Genomic DNA, 25,388 nt, shown 5'->3' with positions numbered 1-25,388 from the left:
TTGTTACATTACAACCTGTAATATTTTTTTTTATCTGAATTTTATATGATGGATCTGCACAAAATAGTGTAATTTGGTGAAGTGAAATGAGAAAAATATATATAAAAAAAGTTTTTTAAATAAAATTCTGAAAATTGGCATGTGCTTATGTAATCACCCCCTTTGCTATGAAGCCCCTCAAATGTTCTGTGGCAACCAATTAGCTTCAGAAGTCACATAATTAGTGAAATGAAGTCCACCTGTGTGAAATCTAAGTGTCACATGATCTGTCAGTATAAACACACCTTTTCTGAAAGGCCCCAGTGGCTGCAACACCACTAAGCAAGAGGCATCACACCATGAAGACCAAGGAGCTCTCCAAACAAGTCAGGGACAAAGTTGTTGAGAAGTACAATTCTGGGTTGGGTTATATAAAAAAAAAAAAAAATCAAAATCTTTGATGATCCCTCGGAGCACCATCAAATCCATCATCATCAAATGGAAAGAACATGGGAGCGTGGCCACGGAGAGCATGTGATAGCACACACTTTGGTGCGCTCTCCGGACCCATTCATCCGACGGTGATATCCTGACTGCTCCCCCGGGATTTCATTGAGGTGCTTGGCTGGCGGAAGGTCCAGGGTCCGTGCTGTGCTGCTTTGTGGCGGCTGCAGAGACTAAATTACCCGGTAAAAGGGGTTTGTGCGAGACTGGGCCTGATCACGTGTCCCGCCAGGGCCATCTTCCCTGCGTGTGCAGAGTCCCGGCGGCAGCTTGTGAATATCAGGAGGCGCTCCTTCCCGGCGGCTGTCCGCAGATCGGTTGCATACCCAGTGGTCTCCCTGAAGTGACAGAAGGTGGAGTTGCTCCCTCTTACATTGCAAGTGGGCACAGTCCTGGTGCTCATATTAAAGGGCAGTGTTCTCATACTCCCACTGAAGTATACAGGCAGATCCAGCCTCTAGTTCACCATATCTCCTGATAACTGTGGCTCTTACAATTCTCATCTGTATCAGTTATACAAAAAGAGGGACTCTTTATATATACATATTCCTCTACACTCCTATTTCCAGCTCTATACAGTAATATACGACAAGACCCTCCGATCTACACCCTCATGATGGGGAAAAATTCTGCTGCTGCAGCAAAGCTGGGGAAATTCTCCAGAGTACCTCCGGCTCAATCCACTTCTACTGCACGGGGGAGATTTCTCCCCCCCCCCCCCCCTACATCTCCAGCAGAGTCGGCGACCTCGGTTGAGCCGTCAGACGCTGCGCTTCAACGCGTTCTCGAGGCAGTGACAGCCCGTGAGACTAGGTTATCAGAAAAAAATTGGGAGAGTGCAGTCAGATCTTTCAATTATACACCATGACCTGCAGTATGTGCGGGAGAGAGTTGGAGAGGTGGAAATCCGTACTTCTACCCTGGAAGATAAGATAACACCTCTGAGTGTTAGAGTTGATTCTATGGATTTGCAGTTTCTTTCCATGCAGAGGAAAATGTCTGACATGGAGGGACGCCTAAGGCGCAACAATGTCCGATTCATGGGATTACCAGAGAAGGAGGAGTGTCCCAACCCTGAAAAATTCCTGGAAAAATGTCTGTCTGATACGTTTGGCCCTACTTCTTTCTCACCATATTTTACAACTGAGAGAGCTCACAGGGTGCCATCTAGACCCTTGCCGCCTGGGGACCACCGCGTACTCTAATAGCAAAGTTCTTGCATTATCATGACCGGGACTCTGTCCTCAGACTGGCCCGCACTAGTAGTCCTTTACTATGGAACGGGACTCGTGTTTCAGTGTTTCCGGATTTCGCTATGGAAATACAAAACTACAGGGCCCAATTTCTCCCGATCAAAAGGCGCCTGCGGGTCCTCAATATTTCATATGCCATGTTATACCCATCTAAACTCCGTATAGTTGCTGATGGTGAAACAAAAAATTTTACGACTCCGAGGGAGGCGGCGCTTTGGCTGAACCGCCGCAGACCCGCCAGAGATGCAATGGCCAATGATTGATATCAAGACATCTTGTGATACTTATGTGTTGTTACAAAGCAAATATCCTATCAATGTTATGAGATACTATATATATATATATATATATATATATATATATATATATATATATATATATATATATATATATTTTATGGGTTTCAAAGCTTTTATTGCTTGAATAGACGAAGTATGTTTATAAATAAGGGCCAATTGTCACTGGCATCATATATCTACGGGTAGGTTCTTATTTTCTGTTATTCCATAATGCATGGGCACTATAGTCAGGTCATTTATGTGATGGGATTTATAATCTTCTACAACTAGATTATTGTATGTGATCCCGCTTGTTTAAGTACTGACTAATTTTCCACTGATGATTTTTTTTTTTTTTTTTTATAAAGTTTGTGTGTTTATTCCCAGGGGAAGACTCCGTGTATGGAGACCTCTTTGTGCTTTGTTCTATTGCCATTATATATATTGCTCCACTTTTCTTCTTTTTTTTTTTTTTTTTCGGTAGTCAGGCAATATAATATAATTGTATAGGCCAGTTTAGTTTCATAGTGTGGGGTAGGTTGTTCAGGTATAAGGTATGCCTAGGTTGGGTATGGTATACAGGGTTGGGGGTGTAATAGGGGTGGGACTCATATCAGTTGATATGGGATATTTTATTATTTTAGTATGTGTAGTGGTTTCCTTCTGCTATGTGTGGTACAATGTTGCTTCATCTGTATGTTTTCAAGGCTGTTTGAATATTTACAAAAGTACGTCAGATGTCAGCATTGCAAAGGGTTAATATCTCACTTGGAACGTGAGGGGTTTAAATGATAAAGTTAAGAGATCATCAGTATTCAGACAGATAAAACAGTATGCTTCTGATATAGTGTGTCTGAGACTCATTTGATTGGAAGGAAACTGATGTCTTTAAAAAAGCTGTGGTTTGTTTGGACATATCATTCTACACACACTTCTGCATCCAGGGGCGTGTCGATATTAGTTCGTAAATCTGTCCAGTTTTCAATGGAGCAGGTGCAGTGTGATGTCTGGGGTAGGTACGTTTTTCTAAAATGCAAAATTAACTCTATATCATTATTATTATTGGCGGTATACATTCCACCACCATACTCGCATGAGGTTCTCAAAAAGGTGGTTGAATTTCTGGCCTTATTCCCGGATACGCCCGCCTTGTGTCTGGGGGATTTTAATAATACCATGGACCCAATGCTGGATAGACACAGAGTGTCTGCTCCTAGTACACAGGGGAGAGGAAAGGGTTTTTCGAGTATGGTCCAGGGAATGAGCTTGGTCGATGCCTGGAGGATGAGATATCCTAGTGTGAGAGAATATTCTTGTTTCTCATATACACACTCATCATTCTCCAGGATAGATATGGCATTAGTTACTACAGGTCTATTGCCAAGAGTAAATAGGATAATATATGAGACTAGGGGTATATCCGACCATTCTCCACTGACAGTTTGGACATGGAGGCACAGAGGGGGCAACAATATTGGAAATTTAATCAGTTCTGGTTGTCACGCATGGGCTCTGGAGCAGAGTTGGAGGCCGCATGGAAAGAATTTCTTTAAATAAATAGTGGTACTGCAGCTGTTGCTGTTCTCTGGGATACATTTAAGTCATTTCTAAGAGGTTCTTTGATTCAGTAAGTTGCTAAATTAAAGGCTTCCTATAAAAAAACTGAATTGGATTTGGAAGCTTCCTGCAAATCTTTCGAATTAGCCTATATTTCTAACGGTTCAGAAGCAAACAAAAGAGCATGGTGTGATGCCCAAAAATTATGGAAGGATTTCTTGATGGACAAGGCCCAATATAAGATTCTTTTTAATTCGCATTTACATTATGCAACAGGTGATTGACCTGGATCATATTTGGCCAACCTGGCTCGAATAGAACAGAAGTCATCCAATACTGTGGTTAAATTGGTTGGTTTAGATAACATTGAATATGTGCGTACTCCAGAAATTGCAGAGGAATTTGTAAGGTACTACCGTCAACTGTACAAAACTAGGTTAGTCCATACTCAAATGGAGGTGCGAGAATTCTTGTCTGCTATTTCACTTCCGACACTCTCCCCAGAGGCGAGAGATTTTCTAGATTCTCCCTTAACATTAGAGGAATTTGAGGTGGCCTTAAAATTGTCTCCCAATGGTAAAGCCCCAGGGTTAGATGGGATCCCGTCCGAGTTATACAAAAAACACAACAAAATACTCGTACCCCAACTACTAGAACTATGTAATCGCATGTACGAAAATAATGCACAATCTAAATCTATGTCTGAGGCATTAATAATTGTCTTACCTAAACCAGACAGACACTACTCGACCTGATTCATATAGACCTATATCACTCCTCCCCACAGATGTAAAAATCCTAGCAAAGGTGTTGGCCTCCAGGATTAATCGGGTCATAACCCAACTGATACACTCTGATCAGACAGGCTTTATACCTTGTAAGTCCACGGCTGTCAATTACATACAGTTAAAACGGGATGATGCACAAACCTCTATTATTGTCTTATTGGATGCCGCCAAGGCGTTTGATTCGATTGAGCGGTTGTTTCTTTGGGAAACCATGGAATGCTTTGGTATTGGCCCGGGATATATTAAGTGGGTAAAACTCTTATATATGAATCCCATGGCAAGAGTGTCGGTAAACTGTTTTGTGTCTACATCATTTCCTCTTTATAGGGGAACAAGGCAGGGATGCCCACTGTCACCCATTTTATTTGCTATGGCTATTGAGCCTTTGGCTTGTATGATGAGAGCCCAATCAAATATCCATGGGTTTCAGCTAGGTTCAAGGGTAAACAAAATCGCACTTTATGCGGACGATATACTACTAGTTATCTCGCAATATGAGATATCTATGCCTAAGGCCCTCGAAATTATTGATTTTTTGGGGGCAAATACTCAGGATTAATAATTAACTGGGACAAGTCCTGTATCCTCCCATTCAGGGGGTCTCGCCCCAATGATCCTATTATAAATCTTCTACTAAAGTGGGTGGATTCGTTTAAATACTTGGGAATTTGGATCTCTAATACACCTCAAAAGTGTATATATCATTGAACGTACAGCCACAGATTGAATATCTCAAGTCCAGTGTCCCGATATGGGGTAAATTGCCACTAACTTTAACGGCAGAATAAATCTAGTCAAAATGGTCCTTCAACCTTAAATCCTTTATATTTTGAATCATTCTCCGGTATATATCTTCAAACAGAGAGATGGGCTACTATCCTCATTATTATGGGTTAACAAAAGAGTTAGGATCAATTGGACACTTTAACCAGACCTCGTGAGTATGGTGTCTTGGCGCTACCCCTTTTCAAATTATATTACTATGCTGCGCAATTATCGCATATATGGGAATGGGTAAATGATAAAACTGCTGAATCCTTACTTGCCCTTATACTGGCTCAATCCAAGACAGGTTTACCACCGCTACGTCTACTGTTGAGTGATAATATACACATAGTTACTATACCCTTATTTAAACAGGCCATTACTATTTGGAGACTTGTCTCACGTATACTGCAGACGGAAGGCATAGATCAAGATACGCCGTTAGCACATGCCAATAGCCTTAAGGAGCTCTCTGCTCTACAGGTTAGAGAGGCCTGGGGTCAATGGGATGTAGTGTCTCTGGGACAGATATTTCAGGCGGGGGTTTTAAAGTCCTTTCATCAATTGCAGCTAGAGTTTGATGTTCCCAATCATTTTTTCTTTCGTTATCTGCAGCTAAGACATGATATTAATGCCCAATTCTCTGTAGCTCCTTTAACTATACAGGAATCTCCTATTATATCTTTGTTACAATCTGCTAGTGCTGTTTGCTTGATATGATGTTTGTTCAACAAGTTGGTATAAATCACAGATAAGTCTGATTTAGTTTCCATAAAACAACAATGGGAAATTGATGTTGGGGTATTGTCAGAGGAGGACTGGAGTGTAGCACTTGCCAGTCCTCGTCATGCTACTATGTCTGTAAGATATCAGCAGATACAATACTTTATATTACATAGAGTATACATGACTCCCGTCTGGTTAATGAGAATAGGGGGAAGGACGAATTCAAAGTGTCCCAAATGCAATTCATCAGACGGTAATTTTTGGCATTTGTTATGGTTATGTCCTATAATAAACTCCTTCTGGCACAGCGTGTTCAGGGTGATTGTCTCTACGGGCATACCTCAGGATATTCTTACCCCTGCGGCATGTATATTGGCTGTAATAAATGTGGATGCTATGGACAAGCCTGCTATATGCTATACTAATAACCTTTGCACGCTTGCTAAAGTTTGTATAGCAAGGGAATAGATGGCTAACACAGGGCCAAATCTGGAAACCTGGAAATCTTTGGTTGGAGCGGTTGCCACTCGTGAAAAATATATTTATACTGCTAGGGATATAACACAGAAATACTATTGAGTATGGGACAGATGGCTAGATTCCCCATATAATCGTTCAGGGGCGGCAGACTTTTGTCTATCTATCGTGTAGATACAAGAAATAAGAGCACATCGATGTATATGCAACGCTGTGTTTGATGTCATTAGTATGTTTATATATGTCAGATTAATAGATTTAACATTTGATCTGTATGCAGAGGAAAGAATGTAACCTACAGTTGTATTTGAATAGTAAGAAGAGAGACCACACATGTATAGCTTTTGTTGTTAATTTCTATGCATTATTGTAAGTTTATATTGTTTTATTAATGCAAATGTTTATGTATTTACAAAACTAAAATCAATAAATTATTGGATTTAAAAAAAAAATGGAAAGAACATGGTACCACAACAAACCTGCCAAGAGAGGGCCGCCCACCAAAACTCGGACTGGGTCAGGAGGGCATTAATCAGAGAGGCAGCACAGAGACCAAAGGTAACCCTGAAGGAGCTGCAGAGTTCCACAGCAGAGACTGGTGTATCTGTGCATGTGACCACAATAAGCCGTACACTCCATAGAGCTGGGCTTTATGGAAGAGTTGCCAGAAAAAAGCCATTACTTAGTGATAAAAATAAGAAGACACAATTTGAGTTTGCCAAAAGGCATGTGGGTGACTCCCCAAATGTATGGAGGAAGATGCTCTGGTCAGATGAGACTAAAATTTAACTTTTCGGCCACCAAGGAAAACGCTATGTCTGGCGCAAACCAAACACATCCCATCACCCCAAGAACACCATCCCCACAATGAAACATGGTGGTGGCAGCATCATGCTGTGGGGATGTTTTTCAGCAGCAGGGACTGGGAACTGATTTGAGTCGAGGGAAAGATGGATGGTGCTAAATACAGGGATATTCTTGAGCAAAACCTGTTTCAGTCTGCATGTGATTTGAGACTGGGAGGGAGGTTCACCTTCCAGTAGGACAATGACCCGAAGCATACTACTAAAGCTACACTCCAGTGGTTTAAGGGGAAATATTTTAAATGTGTTGGAATGACCTAGTCAAAGCCCCGATCTCAAACCAATTGAGAATCTGTGGTCAGACTTGAAGATTGCTGTTCACAAGCGGAAACCATCCAACATGAAGGAGCTGGAGCAGTTTTGCCTTGAGGAATGGGCAAAAATTTCAGGGGCAAGATGTGGCAATCTCATAGAGAGAGCGACTTGCAGCTGTAATTGCCGCAAAAGTTGGCTCGACAAACTACTGACTTTAGGGGGGTGAATAGTTATGCGCACTGAAGTTTTCTGTTATGTTGTCCTAAATGTTGATTGATTCACAATATTAAAAAAAAAAAAAAAAAAAAAAAAAAACAACTTCACAGTTGTAGGCATGTTCTGTGAATGAAATGTTGCACACCTTCAAACAATCCATTCTAATTCCAGTTTGTGAAGCAACAAAACCTGAAAATTGCAAAGGGGGTGAATACTTTTGCAAGGTAGTGTGTTTGTGTGTGTGTGTATATATATATATATATATATCTATGTGTGTGTATATATATATATATATATATATCTATGTGTGTGTGTGTGTGTATATATATATATATATGTATGTATGTATGTGTATATATATATATATATATATATATAGTAAAATAAGTATTGAACACAACATTTTTCTCAGATATATTTGTAATGAAATTAAATTACACCATGAGACAAAGATTTATCTCTTTGGCGTGGATGCCAGGCGTTGTGTTTGAAGGAAACCAGACACCGCTCATCACAAGGTCAATACCATCCCTACAGTGAAGCATGGTGGTGGCAGCATCATGCTGCGAGGATGTTTTTTTTTTTTTTTCAGCTGCAGGAACTGGGAGACTAGTCAGGAAAGAGAGAAAGATGAATGCAGCAATGTACAGAGACATCTTGGATGAAAACCTGCTCCAGAGCGCTCTTGACCTCAGACTGGGGCGACTGTTAATCTTTCAGCAGGACAACAACCCTAAGCACACAGCCAAGATATCAAAGGAGTGGCTTCAGGACAACTCTGTGAATGTCCTTGAGTGGCCCAGCCAGAGCCCAGACTTGAATCCAATTGAACATCTCTGGAGAGAGATGAAAATGGCTGTGCACCGACGCTTCTCATCCAACCTGATGGAGCTTGATAGGTGCTGCATTTTTTCTAAATCAATCAAAGAAAGCATAGATGCATTCCTGAAACCAAGGACCTATGAGCAGGGTGTGGCATGCTTCTTGTAACAAAATCATGTAGAGATTAAGGGGCATATTCAATTAGGTGCAAAAAGTAGAGTACTTTTCGCCGTCATCACTGGTTTTCCTTGCAGAAAAGAACCGTGCGCGTGTCCCCGCTTATCCCTGTATTCAATTACAAATTGGCGACAACGGCACCCGGCAAAACGCAAACAGTCGAAAAGTGCTGTCAGATTTGCAGAAATCAGCCGGACACCCCCCAAACGATGCACCAACATTGCCAGGATTGTGAGCTGGAACAGGCACAAACCTGGAACCTACACACTGATGCACTGAACTGGACCCTGAGACTCAGAGCTAGCCCTGGCAACCAGACACTCAACATGTAAACCAGTCACCCACAGCCAAGCGTGTGCTAGTAGGTGGATCTCATATAATGGTGCTTTATATAAGTGTAGGACTTGCAGAGAATCAGACACACTGGCAATAGAGTTCTTGCTGAGAAACAGGCTCTTTGGCAAGTGCAGAGTACTTTCTGTGAAATAGGCACTTTGGAGAATGTAGTACAGGAATGCCGATGACAACCAGGTGATGCATGGACAACTGTGAGATGGCACCGCAGAACATGATGGGTGTGACACTTAAGTAGGGCTGACCTCACCAAATTGATCACCATTCCTAAAATACTGTATTAATTACAAATTGTGCCTATTGTATTAACAAAATTGGATGAAAAGAAAATAGATACAGCATTTTGGAGATTAACTGGAACAAAAAAAAACCTACTTTAAAATTATTACAGAAGACTGAAAAATCCTGCTTGATATCTACAATTATGCTGCTACATTAAGGCTTGGATTGCACACTGACTTCTATGCAAATTAGTTTTTTAGCCCTAGTTTGTGTTTGCCTTTTTAGATGCTCTTAGCAAGCTTCTCTTGATGTCAGCATGGCACACGGTTTGCAATGAATGGAATGAAATCTGAATGCTTGTTCTGAAATTCTCCCTCTGCTGGGTAATGTTGATTTTGAACTTGGCTTGGTTCCTCCTCATTGGGTTTTCCAAGGTCTTCGAACTGTGCATCAATTTATAAATGTACTTCGACCTTTTTGCTGTCCCAATCACACTTTTTTTCTTTTTTTCTTTCTTGGCTTCATATAATTTTGCCTTTTTATACAAGCTCAGCATTGTGTCTAACGCAGTGGTTCCCAAACTGTGCACCGTGACACCCTGGGGTGCCTTGGAACACTTGCAGGGCTGCCTCAGGTTGGTGGTCCATCACCAAATCAAATTATTTATTGTCAATGTAATGTATATATGTAGACAAACAGAAGCTCAAACCTGTCCACCACCACATAACTGAACCTAAGGATGACAGGTAAGCACAATTTACTTCACTTTACTACATTTTTTTCTGAATTTCTCAATAACAAACTTTTGGCTTAGGGGTGCCCTGAAAACAATGCCGACACTCTAGGGCTCCGTGATACAAAAAAGTTTGGGAACCACTGGTCTAACGTGTTATACATTCTTTTGCCTGTGGAGTGGGTTAATCCGCTAGATACTGCCTTCCTCTCTTTTACTGTTGGCAGGGGTGCAATCTTTTTATTATATATATATATATATATATATATATATATATATATATATATATATATATATATATATATATACACACACACACTACTAAGAGTCCCATATTATGGTGGACACCATGGTATTGGTATTACTCAATGGCAGACAGACTCTTACCTTGAGCGAATCAACCATGTTTTAAGCACTTCTCTATTCTATTTGTACTCTCCCTGCTATCTCATACACGGAAATGTTTTAAAGATTTTTTATAGAGGATATTTATACCCCTCCCATTGATATCTTCTCTATGTCAGCATGTTCCAAATGTGCTAAATTGGATACATCCATGTATCACTGTTTTTGGGATTGTTGTTAAATGAAACCGTTTTGGGTCCAATTAACACAATTTGCACTTTAGATTTGGTTAGTTACTTGCTTTTAACTCCTGAATGTGCAGTGTTGGGTATATTATCAACCAGAATCAAGGCTGTTCCCTGGTTGTAAAAAAAATTGCTCCACAGGTATGTGGAGGTGTAAATGATGTGGGACAGGTATTGGAGGTGTAAGTGATGTGGGACAGGTATGTGGAGGTGTATAAATGATGTAGGACAGGTATGTGGAGGTGTATAAATGATGTAGGACAGGTATGTGGAGGTGTATAAATGATGTAGGACAGGTATGTGGAGGTGTATAAATGATGTAGGACAGGTATGTGGAGGTGTAAATGATGTGAGACAGGTATGTGAAGGTGTAAATGATGTGAGACAGGTATGTGGAGGTGTAAATGATGTGGGACAGGTATAGGAGGTGTAAGTGATGTGGGACAGGTATGTGGGACAGGTATGTGGAGGTGTGTAAATGATGTGAGACAGGTATGTGGAGGTGTAAATGATGTGAGACAGGTATGTGGAGGTGTAAATGATGGGGGCAGGTATGTGGAGGTGTAAATGATGTGAGCCATCTAGCGTCCACTTCCACGCCGGAAGATTAGGGTCACTGCAGACCCGGCTTCAGTGTGAAATCCTGGGTCGGCGCCGGGTAAATTCCGGGTCTGATCCGGTGTGGAACATTGTTCCAACCTCCAGGTCAGACCTGGAATTTAGGTAAAAAAAGCGGTATAAAACTTTGTTGACAGATCCCCCAATGCAATTGTAATATTCTGTTATTGTCTTGGGTATGGGCTAATTTTGTTTTAGAATTGTGTTTACTGAGCCATATGTGGTCCACCTTTATGTCCCTCTGTGGCAGAGTGGATCTCTCCTACATTCTGAGGAAATTGTTAACCTTTTGTAGCCAGGGAGGAAGCACACAGTTTCCTCAATTAAGACCAACTAAGGTATAAAAACCTGGTTAGGTGAGTCGGTCAGGGGGAATGTAAGGGAGAGGTTGCACCTTTGGCAGCCCTCTCTATGCTGGACAACCTGAACCCCTAATTTGCTGTGAATACTCTGCTCGGTTTTACTGCTGTCTCATGTAAGCTGAACTGTTGTTTGCCTTGTATAAGAAGCTATTACACTGGCTCTGCCTTTCCAAGTCTAGAATTAAAGCTTACTTGTTTGCAACATCTCCGTCTCCCGTTGGTCATTTATTCACCCTCCCCCTCCTTTTTTTTACTGTTTTTTTTCCATTTGTTTAATATATACACTATGTAGACAAAAGTGATTGGACACTGACAGCAAATAGACAACGAGATTTTATTGACATCGGTACTATGTAGATCCACCACGTGCAGACACCCTTCTTGGCACACTGTCCACAAGTTCCTGGACAACAGCAGGCGGTATGTTTTGCCAATCTGCCTTAAGTACAGTGACCAACTATGACACTGAAGAAGGTCGAGTCGGCCTAGAATGCACCCGTCACTCCAATTCTAAAATGTACTAGTTTCTCCAATAATTCCAATTAAGATCTGGCCTCTGAGCTGGGCAGTCCATTCAGGTTACCAAACTTTCTGTATACCAGTCCAGCGTCGCCCTGGAAACATGACAGGTAGCATTGTCCTCCTGATAAAAACATTTGTTTCGTAGAACTGCCACAATGAAGGGAGCACAAAGTTATTGAAAACATCTCTATACTACTTGTTTTATACCTTCACGAACACGCGTCTGCTGCAGGAGCACACCATTCCCCTTGTGCAAGGGTCTCCAATCACTTTTGTCTACATAGTGTAGTTTTTTTGTTTGAACAAAAACAAGAAATTGAAACTGTTCTTTATGATGCATTGATTCTAATTGCATTTGTGATGTTTTGCAGGTTATGTGTGCACTACTGATCAGTATCCTTGATCTGTCTTTGTTGAATCTATCCCTTTTTGTTTTATTATTCTATACTATTTACCCTTATGTAATGTTTTTTTCCTATGTATCTTCAATAAAAAAAAAAAACTTTGCTAAGCATTTAAGCACCCCATATAAGGCACATGTCATTTTACTCTTAGCTGTTTGAGGAACTTAAAAAAAAAAAAAGTTGCTATTCTACTTTTACACTATTATGACCAATACACTGGTTAAATTTACAACAAATAAGTTGTTGTGCAAAGATTTTGAGACAATCTTAAACCATCATTATATATGATCTAGAATTGACATGATTTTGACAGATTATTAAACTAATTTCTGTGAATACTTGTATTGTCTAACAGGATTGCCGATTTTTTGCTGCGGCTTCCCGGGAGGGGGCAGTCAGATCGGCATCGCAGGTGGGCGTGGCTGGCATTGAGTGGCGTAGCGGAGGCATGGACATGCGATTGTGTCATTTTGGCCACGCCCCTGCTACACAATACCGAGATTACCGGCATTGTGAAGCAGAGTGCAGGGCCAAAATGACTCTTCCCTGCCTTTCCGGGGGGGCAGGAGCGGCACACGATTTTCGGGAAGCTCCCGGCCGAATCAGGAGGGTAGGCAAGTATGTAGTATAACGAGCAGGTCATTCTTCCTAAATATCCATCCACAAAAAGAAACAAACAGCTCCAGTATATTACAACTATATCAGTTTTAGCTGACTACTGTACCTTGATAACAACTCCACCCCAGATGTTCCCATGGTTACAGTATGGGAAGCACACCAGAAGGCAAGATTATATTAGCTATGCTTTGTCATAAAAAAATCTCAACAGTATCCACACCTTAGCAACGCATGTAAATAAATTGGATAAAGACAATAAAAGACACTTTTACAATACATCTGTAAATACATGATCAAAGCTAAAGGTTTAAGTGTCCTTCTATGAGAGAGCAGAAAAACACCATGATGGCTACACCAAATTCTTATGATAAATCAAGTAAGTCAGACACTCTTTTAGCAAAGGCTGGTGCAAGGTTTTTCTGCACCCTAAGCAAAACCTCAGCCTTCTCCCTCTCACCACAGTCAAACAAACACACATGCACTCCTTTTCCAGCCCCTCATGGGAGGGGGAGGCATCTTAGAAATTTCACAGCAGCTGCCTGCATTAAGTACAATAAAGATGCCTCAGAGACAACTCAGGGGTGTACCCCCAGATCCCGGCGCTCTAGGCAGCTGCCTAATATAGTAGAGCTGGCCCTTCATTGTTATAAATAAACAATAACAATTCCCTTCATTATGTCTCTGGCGTTCCCCAAACTTTAGCCTGTGTGCTCATTGGGGCAGGGCTAGATTTACCTTTTGTTTCCTGTCATTGCATGTAATTTTGTCATAATCCCTTCAGTGGGCAGCACTATGTAGTATGTCAGCACATTATAAATAAAAGATGATATAAACTCCCGCTTTAAGGATTCTTTATCAGATTAATGGATCTATAAAGGTAGGAATTGTGATGTAGACTAATTGACTTTGTTACCTGTAGGACCTATGCTCAGGACTAGGGAAATAGCAAAACCTATAGGCACCCAATTTTAACATTTTTCCACAGGCCCCCACCGTACTGCAGGGCAGCATATCTGCTGTCAGAGGCCCAGCCATCTGCATCTGTCCTTGTTAATGCTGGGAGGAAGAATGGTCAGAGGTGTAGCCAAGACACCAGTTAAACATAAGTGGTAGAATTGTATTATGCCCACATATCCTACCCATTAAGATCAAAAGTCTGTGACAAGTGTGTACTCATTTTAAGTCATGTACCGTCACATCAGATGAATAATTTGCTTTATCTATTGCTTCAAAATTAAAAACTGCAGATAAAATGGAAGGAGGTGCTTAAAGGGGTATGGGTGACAGGCCAAAAGTTGTTATATAGTTCTTACCTGAAGATGTTATTCAGATTCTTTTTCTGAAGGTGTTGATGTACAGGACCTTTATTGGAAGATGTATTCCAAAGTCCTTATCGGTAATCGTTTTCCAAAGTTGCTTAAATAAAGCAGGAACTATTCATGGTAGCAATGTAGGTCAAAATGGCTGCCAGTAGCTGAGCATCCTTTATATAGGGCTCTGACCTGCATTGTGACATCACAATGCATGCAGGCAGCAGCTAGAGGTAGCTGTAGCTTAGATCAGCTCTGGGTCCTACCTGTCACATTTATATAAACGTAAATGTTTGTGAAGACTGTATGACGTACCAATGTATCGTTACATGCTGCATGTAACGGCACAGCGTCAGCCATGGAATCGTCCCATCTGATGTGCAGCACAGCAGATGGAAAAGATTCAAGGAACAAAGGCCAGGAACGATGGATTGGGCATACACATTATTTGATGTGTATGATATATATCTCTCCATTCTGCGTTAGAATGATATATCGGACAATAGAACGTATATAGAGTGTACCCAGCTTAAGATACTGTATTCACACATTGTAGTCCTGCCCTAGAATGGCTTTCTTCTGATCCATAAAAAGTACACTCTTCTACAATTTTACTAAAATCTCCCAGCTGAACCAAATATTTTTATTTTTAATAAATTGTTACCTGAGATAACCATCTATATAGACTTATTATGTGTACTATTAAAACTGCCAGATTTGAAATCGCCATAGTTTCCTCCACCCCTACCTTTTTGTTTTTATTATTACTACAATGTTTGGTACATATACTTAATAACATTATTCTAAATATATTTAAAACCTTGGTGCAATTGCATGTCTACACCATTACAGGGCCTCCAAAATCTTGCTTATAACGTAGACGTTGGTACCGACCATTATGATTCAGAATTAAGGCCTCATTTCCGCCTTGATGAACATAAACTATTGTATTACTATTAAGCTTTTATCTCTTTAGTTTAGTTTATCACATCTGTTAGGCATATTCAATTAGCTGCAGGGTTTACCCCACGACCAATTGCTTGGCAAAATCCCCACAGCACAGGGAAAATCTATTCAATAAAATAGGTTTGGTGGTCTTTACGCAGATTTTACCTTGCATCTCCATGAGCTGCGAGGTAAAGTCTGACTGCGGGGTCTCGCACGCGGGGTATCCCCGCTAATTGAATAGGTCCGCTGGGGTAATTAGCCACCAGGTAAACCCCAAGGCTAATTGAATATGCCCCTATGTCTATATTATTTGCTTGCCAAAATGATTAAATCCATTGTGTTTGCATTTATTTGTTCAACATTTTTTTTTTAATGCACTTCTGAAAGCGTCCCACGGGTAAATGTTCTTTTGATATATTTGCAATGGGGTAGCTACAGTGATAATGAGCAGACTTATGGAGTGTTTATTTTTTTTCTGCTCTGCAAATTTTACGTTGCTGCAGGTGACTGTTTTTTTTTTTCTTTATCACTGAGACTGAGTAAGCACTTTCTGCTCTGTGACTCATGACCGTGTACTGAATGCATTTGTGCTTTATTATTGTGCACAGGGAAATATTTATAGTAATGAAGTTGGACGTGCTAGGTTTTGCAGAAGCATGTCGCTTCCATATATGTAAATATACGTATTAGAGCATAAGACTTGAATCACTGTTCCTTATCTGAACAAAGGACATTAAATAGGCCACAGGTTGTACCAGTCACTACCACATTATGATGTATATAGATATCTGACTAAGTATATATATATATATATATATATATATATATATATATATATATATATATATATATATATATATATATATATATATATATACACAACTTATATTGCCAGTCAGCAGTTAACAGGATCAGCAAAGGGATTATTGTATTGTGATTTGATCCATATTGGCCGATCATGCACTCTTACCAACCACATCCGTGCGCAGAAAAAATGTTCCCTCCCATCAAATCAATGTTTGTGTCATTCTAATAAAGTACTGTATGCATGATCATTTTCATTCTTTCGTGAATATTCTTTCCCCTCACACGCACATGTATTGATGGTTGAGGAAATCAATTGTGAACATTCAGATTGAATGCCCATATAGTGCTATGTGGGCTTTTTGTTTTATATATAATATTCCCAGTCGGATGCAAATCTTTGACCAGTCTAGAGCAAAGACTTGCAAAGAACGGAGAACTAACAAGTGGTTCTAGCACAGGCACTGCGGAGGGCAGTACTTCTGAAGCAGCTGTAATAATTGAGGCTATTAAGACCTCAGAATATATATGGAAGAGTAAAATAAAGATATACAGCGCTAGACATATCATGCGATATGAAATATCAAGGAATGGATTTGGTGCATCAACACATTTAATGTAAAACAAATGTAAAACTATATAGTAAAAAGGACATTCATATAATTATAAAATAATTTCCTAAATAGGAATCTGAGTAGAACTCTATCTCATCATAGAAATATCGATAACATGATTTATACTTGATAGTATATCAGCATCTGGGAAATATCATATGAATTACAACAAAACACCTTTTCCTATTACAGCCTCTCTATAATGGCAAATGATGGATTGGATGTAACATGAATAGTACATTTGGTAGTCTCACAGCCTCGTATAATTACCACTGTGGTCCAACCATGGGGTTCATTAACAGAAGCAATCCTGCATGGTGGTAGTCCCTTATTGTAGATGAACCTTTTGGGGATGAGGTTACTGCGTCGAGAAGAATGACAGTCCACTGTAGATGAAATGCAATTGCCAAAGAAGGTTTTCAAGGCTTGGTCCAGGCGTTATGAAGAAGGTGTAAAAGTCCCAGTGCAATAAAGGAATTCAGTACAGAGTGCTCCTGATGCGTTTCCCTGTGTGTCCCACAGCTTTTTATGAAGTGATAATTCTATGAATGTCTTTTTTACTATATAGTTTTACATTAAATGTGTTGATGCACCAAATCCATTCCATTTTTTAATATTTCATATTGCATGATATATCTAGCCCTGTACATCTTTATTTTACTAAAGCAAAGACTTGTTGGTATCTATGGTATTGAAATCTGATAGATTTGGGTAATAATAACTTTAAATGAAAAAAAAATGTTTCAGCTTCTATTGTGTAAATTTGAGCAAGATTTATGAATAAACTCTTGAGGGGTGAATTCAGTTGTTTTTGGGTATCGGCAGCTCCTGTCTAAAGTGACGGGAGCTAGTCAATTGTTTGTGCCGCAGGCACTAATTACTTATCGCGGATTTCTGCTCACAGCCTCCTGAGGTGTAAGTGGAAATCCGCCAAAAGTAAGGCTTTTGGACACCTTACCACACCACACTCTGCTTTTCGAAGCTTTAACTGGTTCTTTAGACAGGCAGCTAATCCCCTCCATTTTGTGCACAACATCCATGCTAGTGATGGGCATCCAAAGCCATTAAATAGCTTCAGTCATTTTAGATGGGAGCTGCGGCCGCAATAACACAATTGAATTCCCCCTTTGTCTATAACAACAGTCTCAAAAACTGAAGGTCAGGCAAATGCTTGCTCTGCACTTATCTAAACAGGCCTACACTCAATGGCATAATCAGCTATAATTATGTCTAAATATATTGTTTCTTCTATACAGCTCCTGCAAGTGATTATGCGGTCGGCCCCACTAACAAAGAGCAGCAAACACAGGTGACTGCTTACCTGAAACAGGTGAAAGATTCCTTGGGATCCTCTAATTTCCAGCGTTTCTCCATAGCCCTCACATCCTACAAGAAAACTGACAACTATGATGCTATGATCTGTGAGATTGCCGCACTGCTTACAGAAAAGCAGGAGCATTACAAATTACTGAGAGGTGAGAACTATACAGTAATTTTGGGCTGTGTTGCTAAACTTCCATTAGAGAGGTGTCAAGTTGTGTATTCATCTTCAAATCAAATGTTTGGCCTCATTTCATATTATCAGCATCAGAGAATGTAACAAGCCTCCTATTTCTTTCCATCTATTAGAATTTCATAGATTTGTTCGTGTCCATCACAAGAAGATGTTCAACCAGCTGTGTGAAGACCTAACAGGAGGAAGCACTCTCCCCAGGAAAGCTGCAGACCAGCCCAGTTTCAGTAATGGCAGGCCACCACAAGAAACACAAGTAGCCAGTGCAGGTGACCTATATTGCGAAACAGAGTCACTAGCTTCCCATCATAATGAGAGAGCCACAGACCAGTCTCAAAGTGAGTAGTTGTAACTTTATCACTTAAGAGGAGTAGAGGATGAGTCAATTGCACAGGTTCTTATAGATATCCCTCCAATAAAAAAATAGAAATCAAATGTTCATTCCATGGAGGGGTGCCACCAACTACAGAGATTGAGTAGGCAATGGAAGGGTAGTACTGAGGTGCATTTCAGTACTGAGTCTTTTCTTACACATATTTGGGCGTCTTCATTCAGTCTGAAAATGTATATAATGGGATGAACTAGTAAGTAGTTTTACTTCACTATGGTAACTTCATAATGAGTTTGAATCCTTGAAAGTTCCTTATCAAGGCAGTGTTTTGAGCGACATAGGTCATCTGTTTTAGATTTTAAGGTGCCAAGAGATGCAATCTCAGCTTTAAATTATGTTATTGCTGTAGAAAGTTCTTGCTTAAAAGCTGATTGTACGCCCTCTAACAGCCCTGTCATTACCACTTGAATTTGAGGGTCAATACACGCCTCAGGTGAACAGGGGGAGGAAAGAGATTCCGGGTGCGAAATCTGGCACCGAGAAGCATTTGATCTGCTACCAAAGAATTTTCCTAGTCTTGTGAGACCTACTTAGATTTTAAATAAAGGTGAAGTTGCCAGTGAGAGCACAATTAGATTAAAAGATAAAGGAAGGGGGGATTGAAGTTCCAAGGTAAGACACAGGGTTCTGTATAGAATGGCCAGGCCACCTTTGTCTTTTCAAGCGGGCATTGCTAAGTCAAAAGGAGTGTTTGTGTGCAGTGATTTCTGGATCGGTAGAGAGCCCAGAGTCCAACTGGAGACAGTCGCCAAGCGTGAGTCAGCAAGCAGCTACAACATCAGGAGGGTGGCCCTTGCAGGCAACGTAGTGTGTTAATGTGCCTCCCTCTTTATATACAGAGAGGGGGTGGAATAACTGAGGCTGCAACCTGCAAGGCCACCTAGTGTAGCCCCCGGCTCCACGGACCTGGCTTAAGTAGATCCTTTAAAGGCAATGGTGAAGGAGGGAGGGGGTATATGGCAGCAGCCTGGCTCACCCATAAGCCTTGTGGTGAGCACCAGTTAGCAACTGCACATGCATGGTCCAGAGAAGAGAGCTGCTGGTTAGGCAGTCAGCTACTGGAAAATTCTCAGTGAGAGCTGTCCAGCTGCTTCAGTAAGTGGAGGAGCTGCAGCACAGAGGACTTGCACAAATAGGCACCGGGGAATGGTCGCTCCCGGTCAGGACGGAGGAGTGAGTCGTTGGGTGAGAGGTCGCGGTGGGGGTCAAAGCGGAGGGTGGTCCGCAGTGTCAGCCAATGCAGAGCCCGACAGCAGTTCCCATTTATATCAACAGGCAGCCACGGGATGGAGCCGGCCAGGGCGAGGATTTCAAGATGGCGCTGGTGCCTGCCCCTCCATGAATGGAGCACCGATTTAGGGGCCAAGGACAGCTGTAGATTGAGCCCAAGAGGTAGCGCAGCACTTGGGGATGGAATATGAGTTCTGGCTCCAAATATCTGTTGAGGCCTGAATTCAAATGTTTGGGCTGTTAATCACTGATGAGGAGATGCCTCACTTGTACTGCACAATTCTTGTTGTATGACCCACAGTCTGCGCTTATGTATATACAACTTGTCATAATATAGTAACAAAGCAACCATTTTAAGTTTACAACCATTGGTGATTTCTTTTTTTAATTTTCTGAAAAATATCTGTAGATAACAGGTACTATTTGGTACTATTTATTGTCTGTACAGGTACAACACATGCCTAATACATGTTCTTATTTAAATTGTATATATCTGGAAGACTACCATTATTCATAAGGATGCAGCAAATATACCAGGAAAACTGATGCAATGCTATATAATAATTAAAAAAAACAAAAAACAATTCTGGAAATGATAGGTCGTCCTGCTTTGTTAGTGCTACACGTGCAAATAGTCGGCCCATTACTCATCGACATCAAATCCAAGTGGCATTCTGCCTGTGGCGGGCTGAGGGCTGTGGCATTCTCTTCGTGGCTAGTGCAGTTCAGTCAGTCACACTGTCAACGGCTCCTCAAGCGACTCCGCCTCTGTCAGTATAATTGCAAAGTGACCTCATGACATCACGTCGCCCTTACATATCTCAGCTGTCCATCTGTCGAAGGAGCCAGTGTTTGGAGCAGGTGGGGGACAGAGTGAGTGACTCACTGACTGCTGCAACGTCACATGTCGGGCTGCATCACAGGGACGCCCTTATTATGGAAACATACTCAGCTGCGTACCTGGCGTAATGGTACGGCCAGTTCTGTATATGTAGTGTTCATTCTAGCACGCAGTCAGTGGGGAGGGCATATTTTAAGTTTGAAGGGCTACATTTTAGATGTGATGTATCACTATAGCTACTGTAGCTGTAGCGATAAGTCACGTATATAATTTTCCCCTTCAAAATTAAAATATGCCCTCCTCTGATTACGTGCAGGGTGATAGAATGAACACCCCAAATATGTTATATGTGTATATATATAAATATTAAACAGGGAGAGAGCTGTGACCTTGTCATTTCCTTCAGGCACTGTCAGGCCACATCTATGTTGTTGTTATGTATTTACTGTTGTTAGCCTTACATACATATGGTCCAAATATTGCTGTTTTTCAGTGGAACACTCTTCTTTTCTGGGACATCTCTTTCTAAATACGGACCGAACCCAAATGCATCCAACACCCAACACGTAATGAGGCCCTAAGAGTACAAACCCAAACAATAAATTGTCGTCTAAACTCACTGTGATCCATAAAAATTATATTAATTCTACTCTATCACCGTTCAGTTTGTCCATCCCTCTACTTGAAAGTCTTATTGCATTGGTAACCCATAGTATAATGTTGATTGTATTGACTGTCTTTTTATAGGATGGTGACATGAAAAGAAAATAAGTCTCAAATAATCCTCACTTAAAATAAAATGGTCTTTGTATAGATATGAGTCACAGAGATGAAATAATGAACTTTCCAGCACGTCGGCAGTTCATGTTCTAACTTGTGAATGAAAAAATCGAGGTCTAGCGCTGTCGAGAAGCAACTGGTAAAGGAGTTGTCAGCCCCTTTACACAAATTTCAAAGGACAAAAAGTAATGAAAAACCAGCGCTAGTGTACAAAATTATTATATGTTGGACGGTATATGGTAAAGAAAAAGCGCATTTATTAAAAACCTCAATAAGAATACAGTATATAGATACAATTACAGAGTAAATTGCAACCACTAGTCAGGCCACAAGTGTATTGGTATATTACAGTCCTATAATATCAAACTGGCTCCTGTATTAATTGATGTAAATTATGACTTTCTCATCTGTGTCCATAAGGAACTACCTTAAGCAGCAGGATATTATCAGTATGAGAATCTTTCTATCCAAACAGTCCCTTTAGCAACCGATTTTGTAGATGAGCGGGCTGAGGGAATATCCACCAGGTATCCAGAACGCTGCAGATTGTCCCAAGGAGAATAGTAAAGTCCAAACAAGATCCAGTGAAATAACAGGAGTCCGATGCACAGGCTTAACGCGTTTCACTAGGCTATAATCACCCAACTTCCTCAGGAGCATAACTGTATGTGGCCACATTTCCCTTCATATACCGGATTGGTAATCAAGAAACGTGTGGCACCTGTAATTGATTGTGCTAAATCTAACCAACCAGCCATCTAAAATATACTCTAAATTGATATTATAGCAATCTTGCTTTGTCCTAATGTATATTACATTCACCACTTTACAATAACTATACAAATAACATTTATGGTTACCTTAAAAACATTAAAATTAAAAAATTTCAGTGCTCGGCATCCCGATCACGTATTTTGCGCCGGTCATGTGATCTGGAGCTGGCCCACAGTATAAAGTTGATCTTACTGTCTGTCTTTTTCGAGGATGATGACAGGAAAAGAAAATAATGCCAGGCACACACTAGATGATATTTTGTCCGATCGGGCGGATCGGATGACATATCGTCTAGTGTGTACCATATATGTCCCTGTCTATACGAGCTTTCGCGTGTCGCCAGCGGCGTGCAGGTCCGATGGGCGATATTGTCAGCAGGGACCATGCTGCCGAATGCAGCATGGCCGTCTCTGTCCGCATCGGCAAGTGTGTATGCACTTGCCAATGCCGGCACTACCACCGCATGCATCATCGGGCTGGGTACACATCACTAGGTGTGTACCCATCTTAAATCTCAATATTCTTCACTTAAAGTAAAATGGCCTTTGTGTAGATATGAGTCACAAAGATAAAATGATGAACGTTCCAGCACATGTCGGCAGCTCATGTGATAATATTTCCTCATCGCTTTATTAAAATTAAAGCCTACTGCCTTTTATTTAGCTACTTTTTGAGGATGTCCCAGTTGTGATAGAAGCAAATTCTGTCTGAAATGACAATGATTAACCGTGACTATTCAGAGCTGTTTGAGGATGAGTGTGATGACACATTAGTACTGTGACCGTTATCCTCAATGGACAAATATTTACCCTCTACTCCTACTCTAAGCAGGTCAGATGAGGATGAAAAGGAATAATAAGTCTACATATTGTACAAAGCGCAAATGTCTGTAGACGGCTCCAAATCACTCCATATTTGGTGCAAGAATAAAAGCAATGTTGTTTCCAGCGGTAATGAGGCAATGACATAAGTGATGATGCATCAGGTTCCAGTTTGTCAAATTATTTTTTTATGTAGTGGTTTACAAACCTGTCAATTGTTCAAGAAATCTGATCTTATTTATATGGTCAAATGAGACTAGATGATCTATTTTCAGAAACTGCTTGCAATGCTGTAATAAGTGAAATGATGAAATGGAAATGCACAATATCTCTGCCACCTAGCAGTCAGGGAAAATGCCATACTGGCCCTGTTTCACTAGAAGACCGAATAATCAATGCAGTTCTCTAAATAAATAAAACCAAAACTGAGCTGTAACTAAAAGAAATCTTCATTTTTAGCTGTTAAGCCCTTAGGCACTCTCTCAACGCTCTTGCTGTTTTGTGCTGCCCACTCCTCCCACGGAGATTGCAGATGGCTGACAGAAAGTGACGGGCAAATCAGATTTATGAGCCAGCAAAGTCAAGAGAACGGATTCATAAGCAATATTGAATTTAAAAATATAAAAAGCAATTCTGTTGCCAAAATTCAGTAGAATTGCACAAATGGAAATTCAGTGCCTCCATAAATCATACTGCCTAGCAGAACTTGGTTATGGTAGTCTAAATAAATAGTCCACTTCCTGTTTACAGCTAATCTGTCCAGCTAGACAAAAGTAGGCAGCTCTGCACCATGAAAAGCTTACTTATCAATGTACATTCACACATTCCACGTAGTTAAATCTTTTCTTGCCCTATGGCTAGCAAGTTACAATACCAAACATAAAGAGATTTAATTAGGCAACATAAGTTTTGAGTAGATCCTTAACATTACTCCTATTATTTTATTTGAAATAGCTCTGCAACATCTATACACTGTGATGTGATGATTGTTACCACTCTCTTTCTCCACATCCTTTATCTCTCTCCACCATTCTTTTTTTTTTTCTATATCCTGCTGCCTTCTCAATGACAAAGAACGGACAGCTGCTGCAGTTGGCAACGATGAACATTTGAGGTTTAAAACAGACCATCATCTTCCTCCTTTTACCCCTGAGTCAGGTAGGTTGCAATCTGTCCTCTGCACAACATCTTTTGGTCTTACAGCAATAGAGAAGTCTTCTTCATTTTTGTAGAGTAGATCTGAACACCTCCATCCCGCTCTTTAATGCAGTTTGTAGTTACATTGGCTGTATGAGTCTCCCCTCATCTTCATTTTACACTGTCTGTGTTTACACTACACTAATTGCACTGGGAAATGTTTGCTAAAGGAACAGTTTGGCTGCAAATTAAATTGTCGTTTAAAAAAAAAAAAAAAAAGTTGACCCATACATCTACATGGTTTGCATCTGTAATAAATTTGTCTCAAACAGCTGAATGTTTACAAATTGTTCATATTCACTGCACAGGAGATGTTTAGAGGTCTCCTTTTATACTGGATGCATACATAGCATTAGGGAGCGGAAGAGTCTGCTTTTATACTAGATACATAGGTAGAATGAAGGAGTGGTAGGGAATGTCTGCTTTTATACTAGCTACATAGGTAGAATGAAGGAGTGGTAGGGAATGTCTGCTTTTATACTAGATGCATAGGTAGAATGAAGGAGTGATAGGGAATGTCTGCTTTTATACTAGATACATAGGTAGAATGAAGGAGTGGTAGGGAATGTCTGCTTTTATACTAGCTACATAGGTAGAATGAAGGAGTGGTAGGGAATGTCTGCTTTTATACTAGCTACATAGGTAGAATGAAGGAGTGGTAGGGAATGTCTGCTTTTATACTAGATATATAGGTAGAATGAAGGAGTGGTAGGGAATGTCTGCTTTTATACTAGATACATAGGTAGAATAAGGGAGGGTAGGAATGTCTCAAGCTGCACACATTGGAGATTCAGAATGCTGGCAGCGGGATCTCGACAGTAAAAATACAGGCACATTTTGATAAGTATCTTTAGGTTAACCCTTAGCCTAACCCACTCCACAGCTTCGCAGCCTATCCCTAACCCTCCCTGCAGCCTAACCCTATGTATCCATAGTTAGATTTGTATCTTATGTATTTGTATCACACTAGACGATGAGTACCCAGCCTGACATCGGCAGCGAAAGGACTTGGCGGAAGAGCCGGCATTGGCAAGTACTTACCCACTATGACGCTGACAGTGGGGGCCATGCTGCATTCGGCA

General features: G+C 40.7%; 1 protein-coding gene across 4 annotated transcripts in view; it reads left to right on the top strand.

Moving 5' to 3' along the window:
* Window positions 1-25,388, top strand: part of RTEL1 (regulator of telomere elongation helicase 1) — a 140,400-nt gene that overhangs the window by 103,720 nt on the left and 11,292 nt on the right. For 2 of the 4 annotated variants that reach the window (XM_088467036.1, XM_088467034.1), the window contains exons 31-34: window positions 18,016-18,234; window positions 18,389-18,610; window positions 19,939-20,055; window positions 24,184-24,267. In XM_088467036.1, coding sequence (XP_088323162.1) covers window positions 18,016-18,234; window positions 18,389-18,610; window positions 19,939-20,055; window positions 24,184-24,267 — 642 coding nt within the window. The remainder of the gene's footprint in view (window positions 1-18,015; window positions 18,235-18,388; window positions 18,611-19,938; window positions 20,056-24,183; window positions 24,268-25,388) is intronic. The other 2 variants (XM_088467037.1, XM_088467035.1) reach the window with 2 other exon arrangements.

Source organism: Taudactylus pleione, unplaced genomic scaffold (assembly GCF_031769625.1).
Source record: "Taudactylus pleione unplaced genomic scaffold, aTauple2 ptg000069l, whole genome shotgun sequence".
Classification (NCBI taxonomy): domain Eukaryota; kingdom Metazoa; phylum Chordata; class Amphibia; order Anura; family Myobatrachidae; genus Taudactylus; species Taudactylus pleione.
The sequence above is the reverse complement of the archived record's forward strand: the minus strand, read 5'-3'. Positions and strand labels throughout refer to the sequence as shown.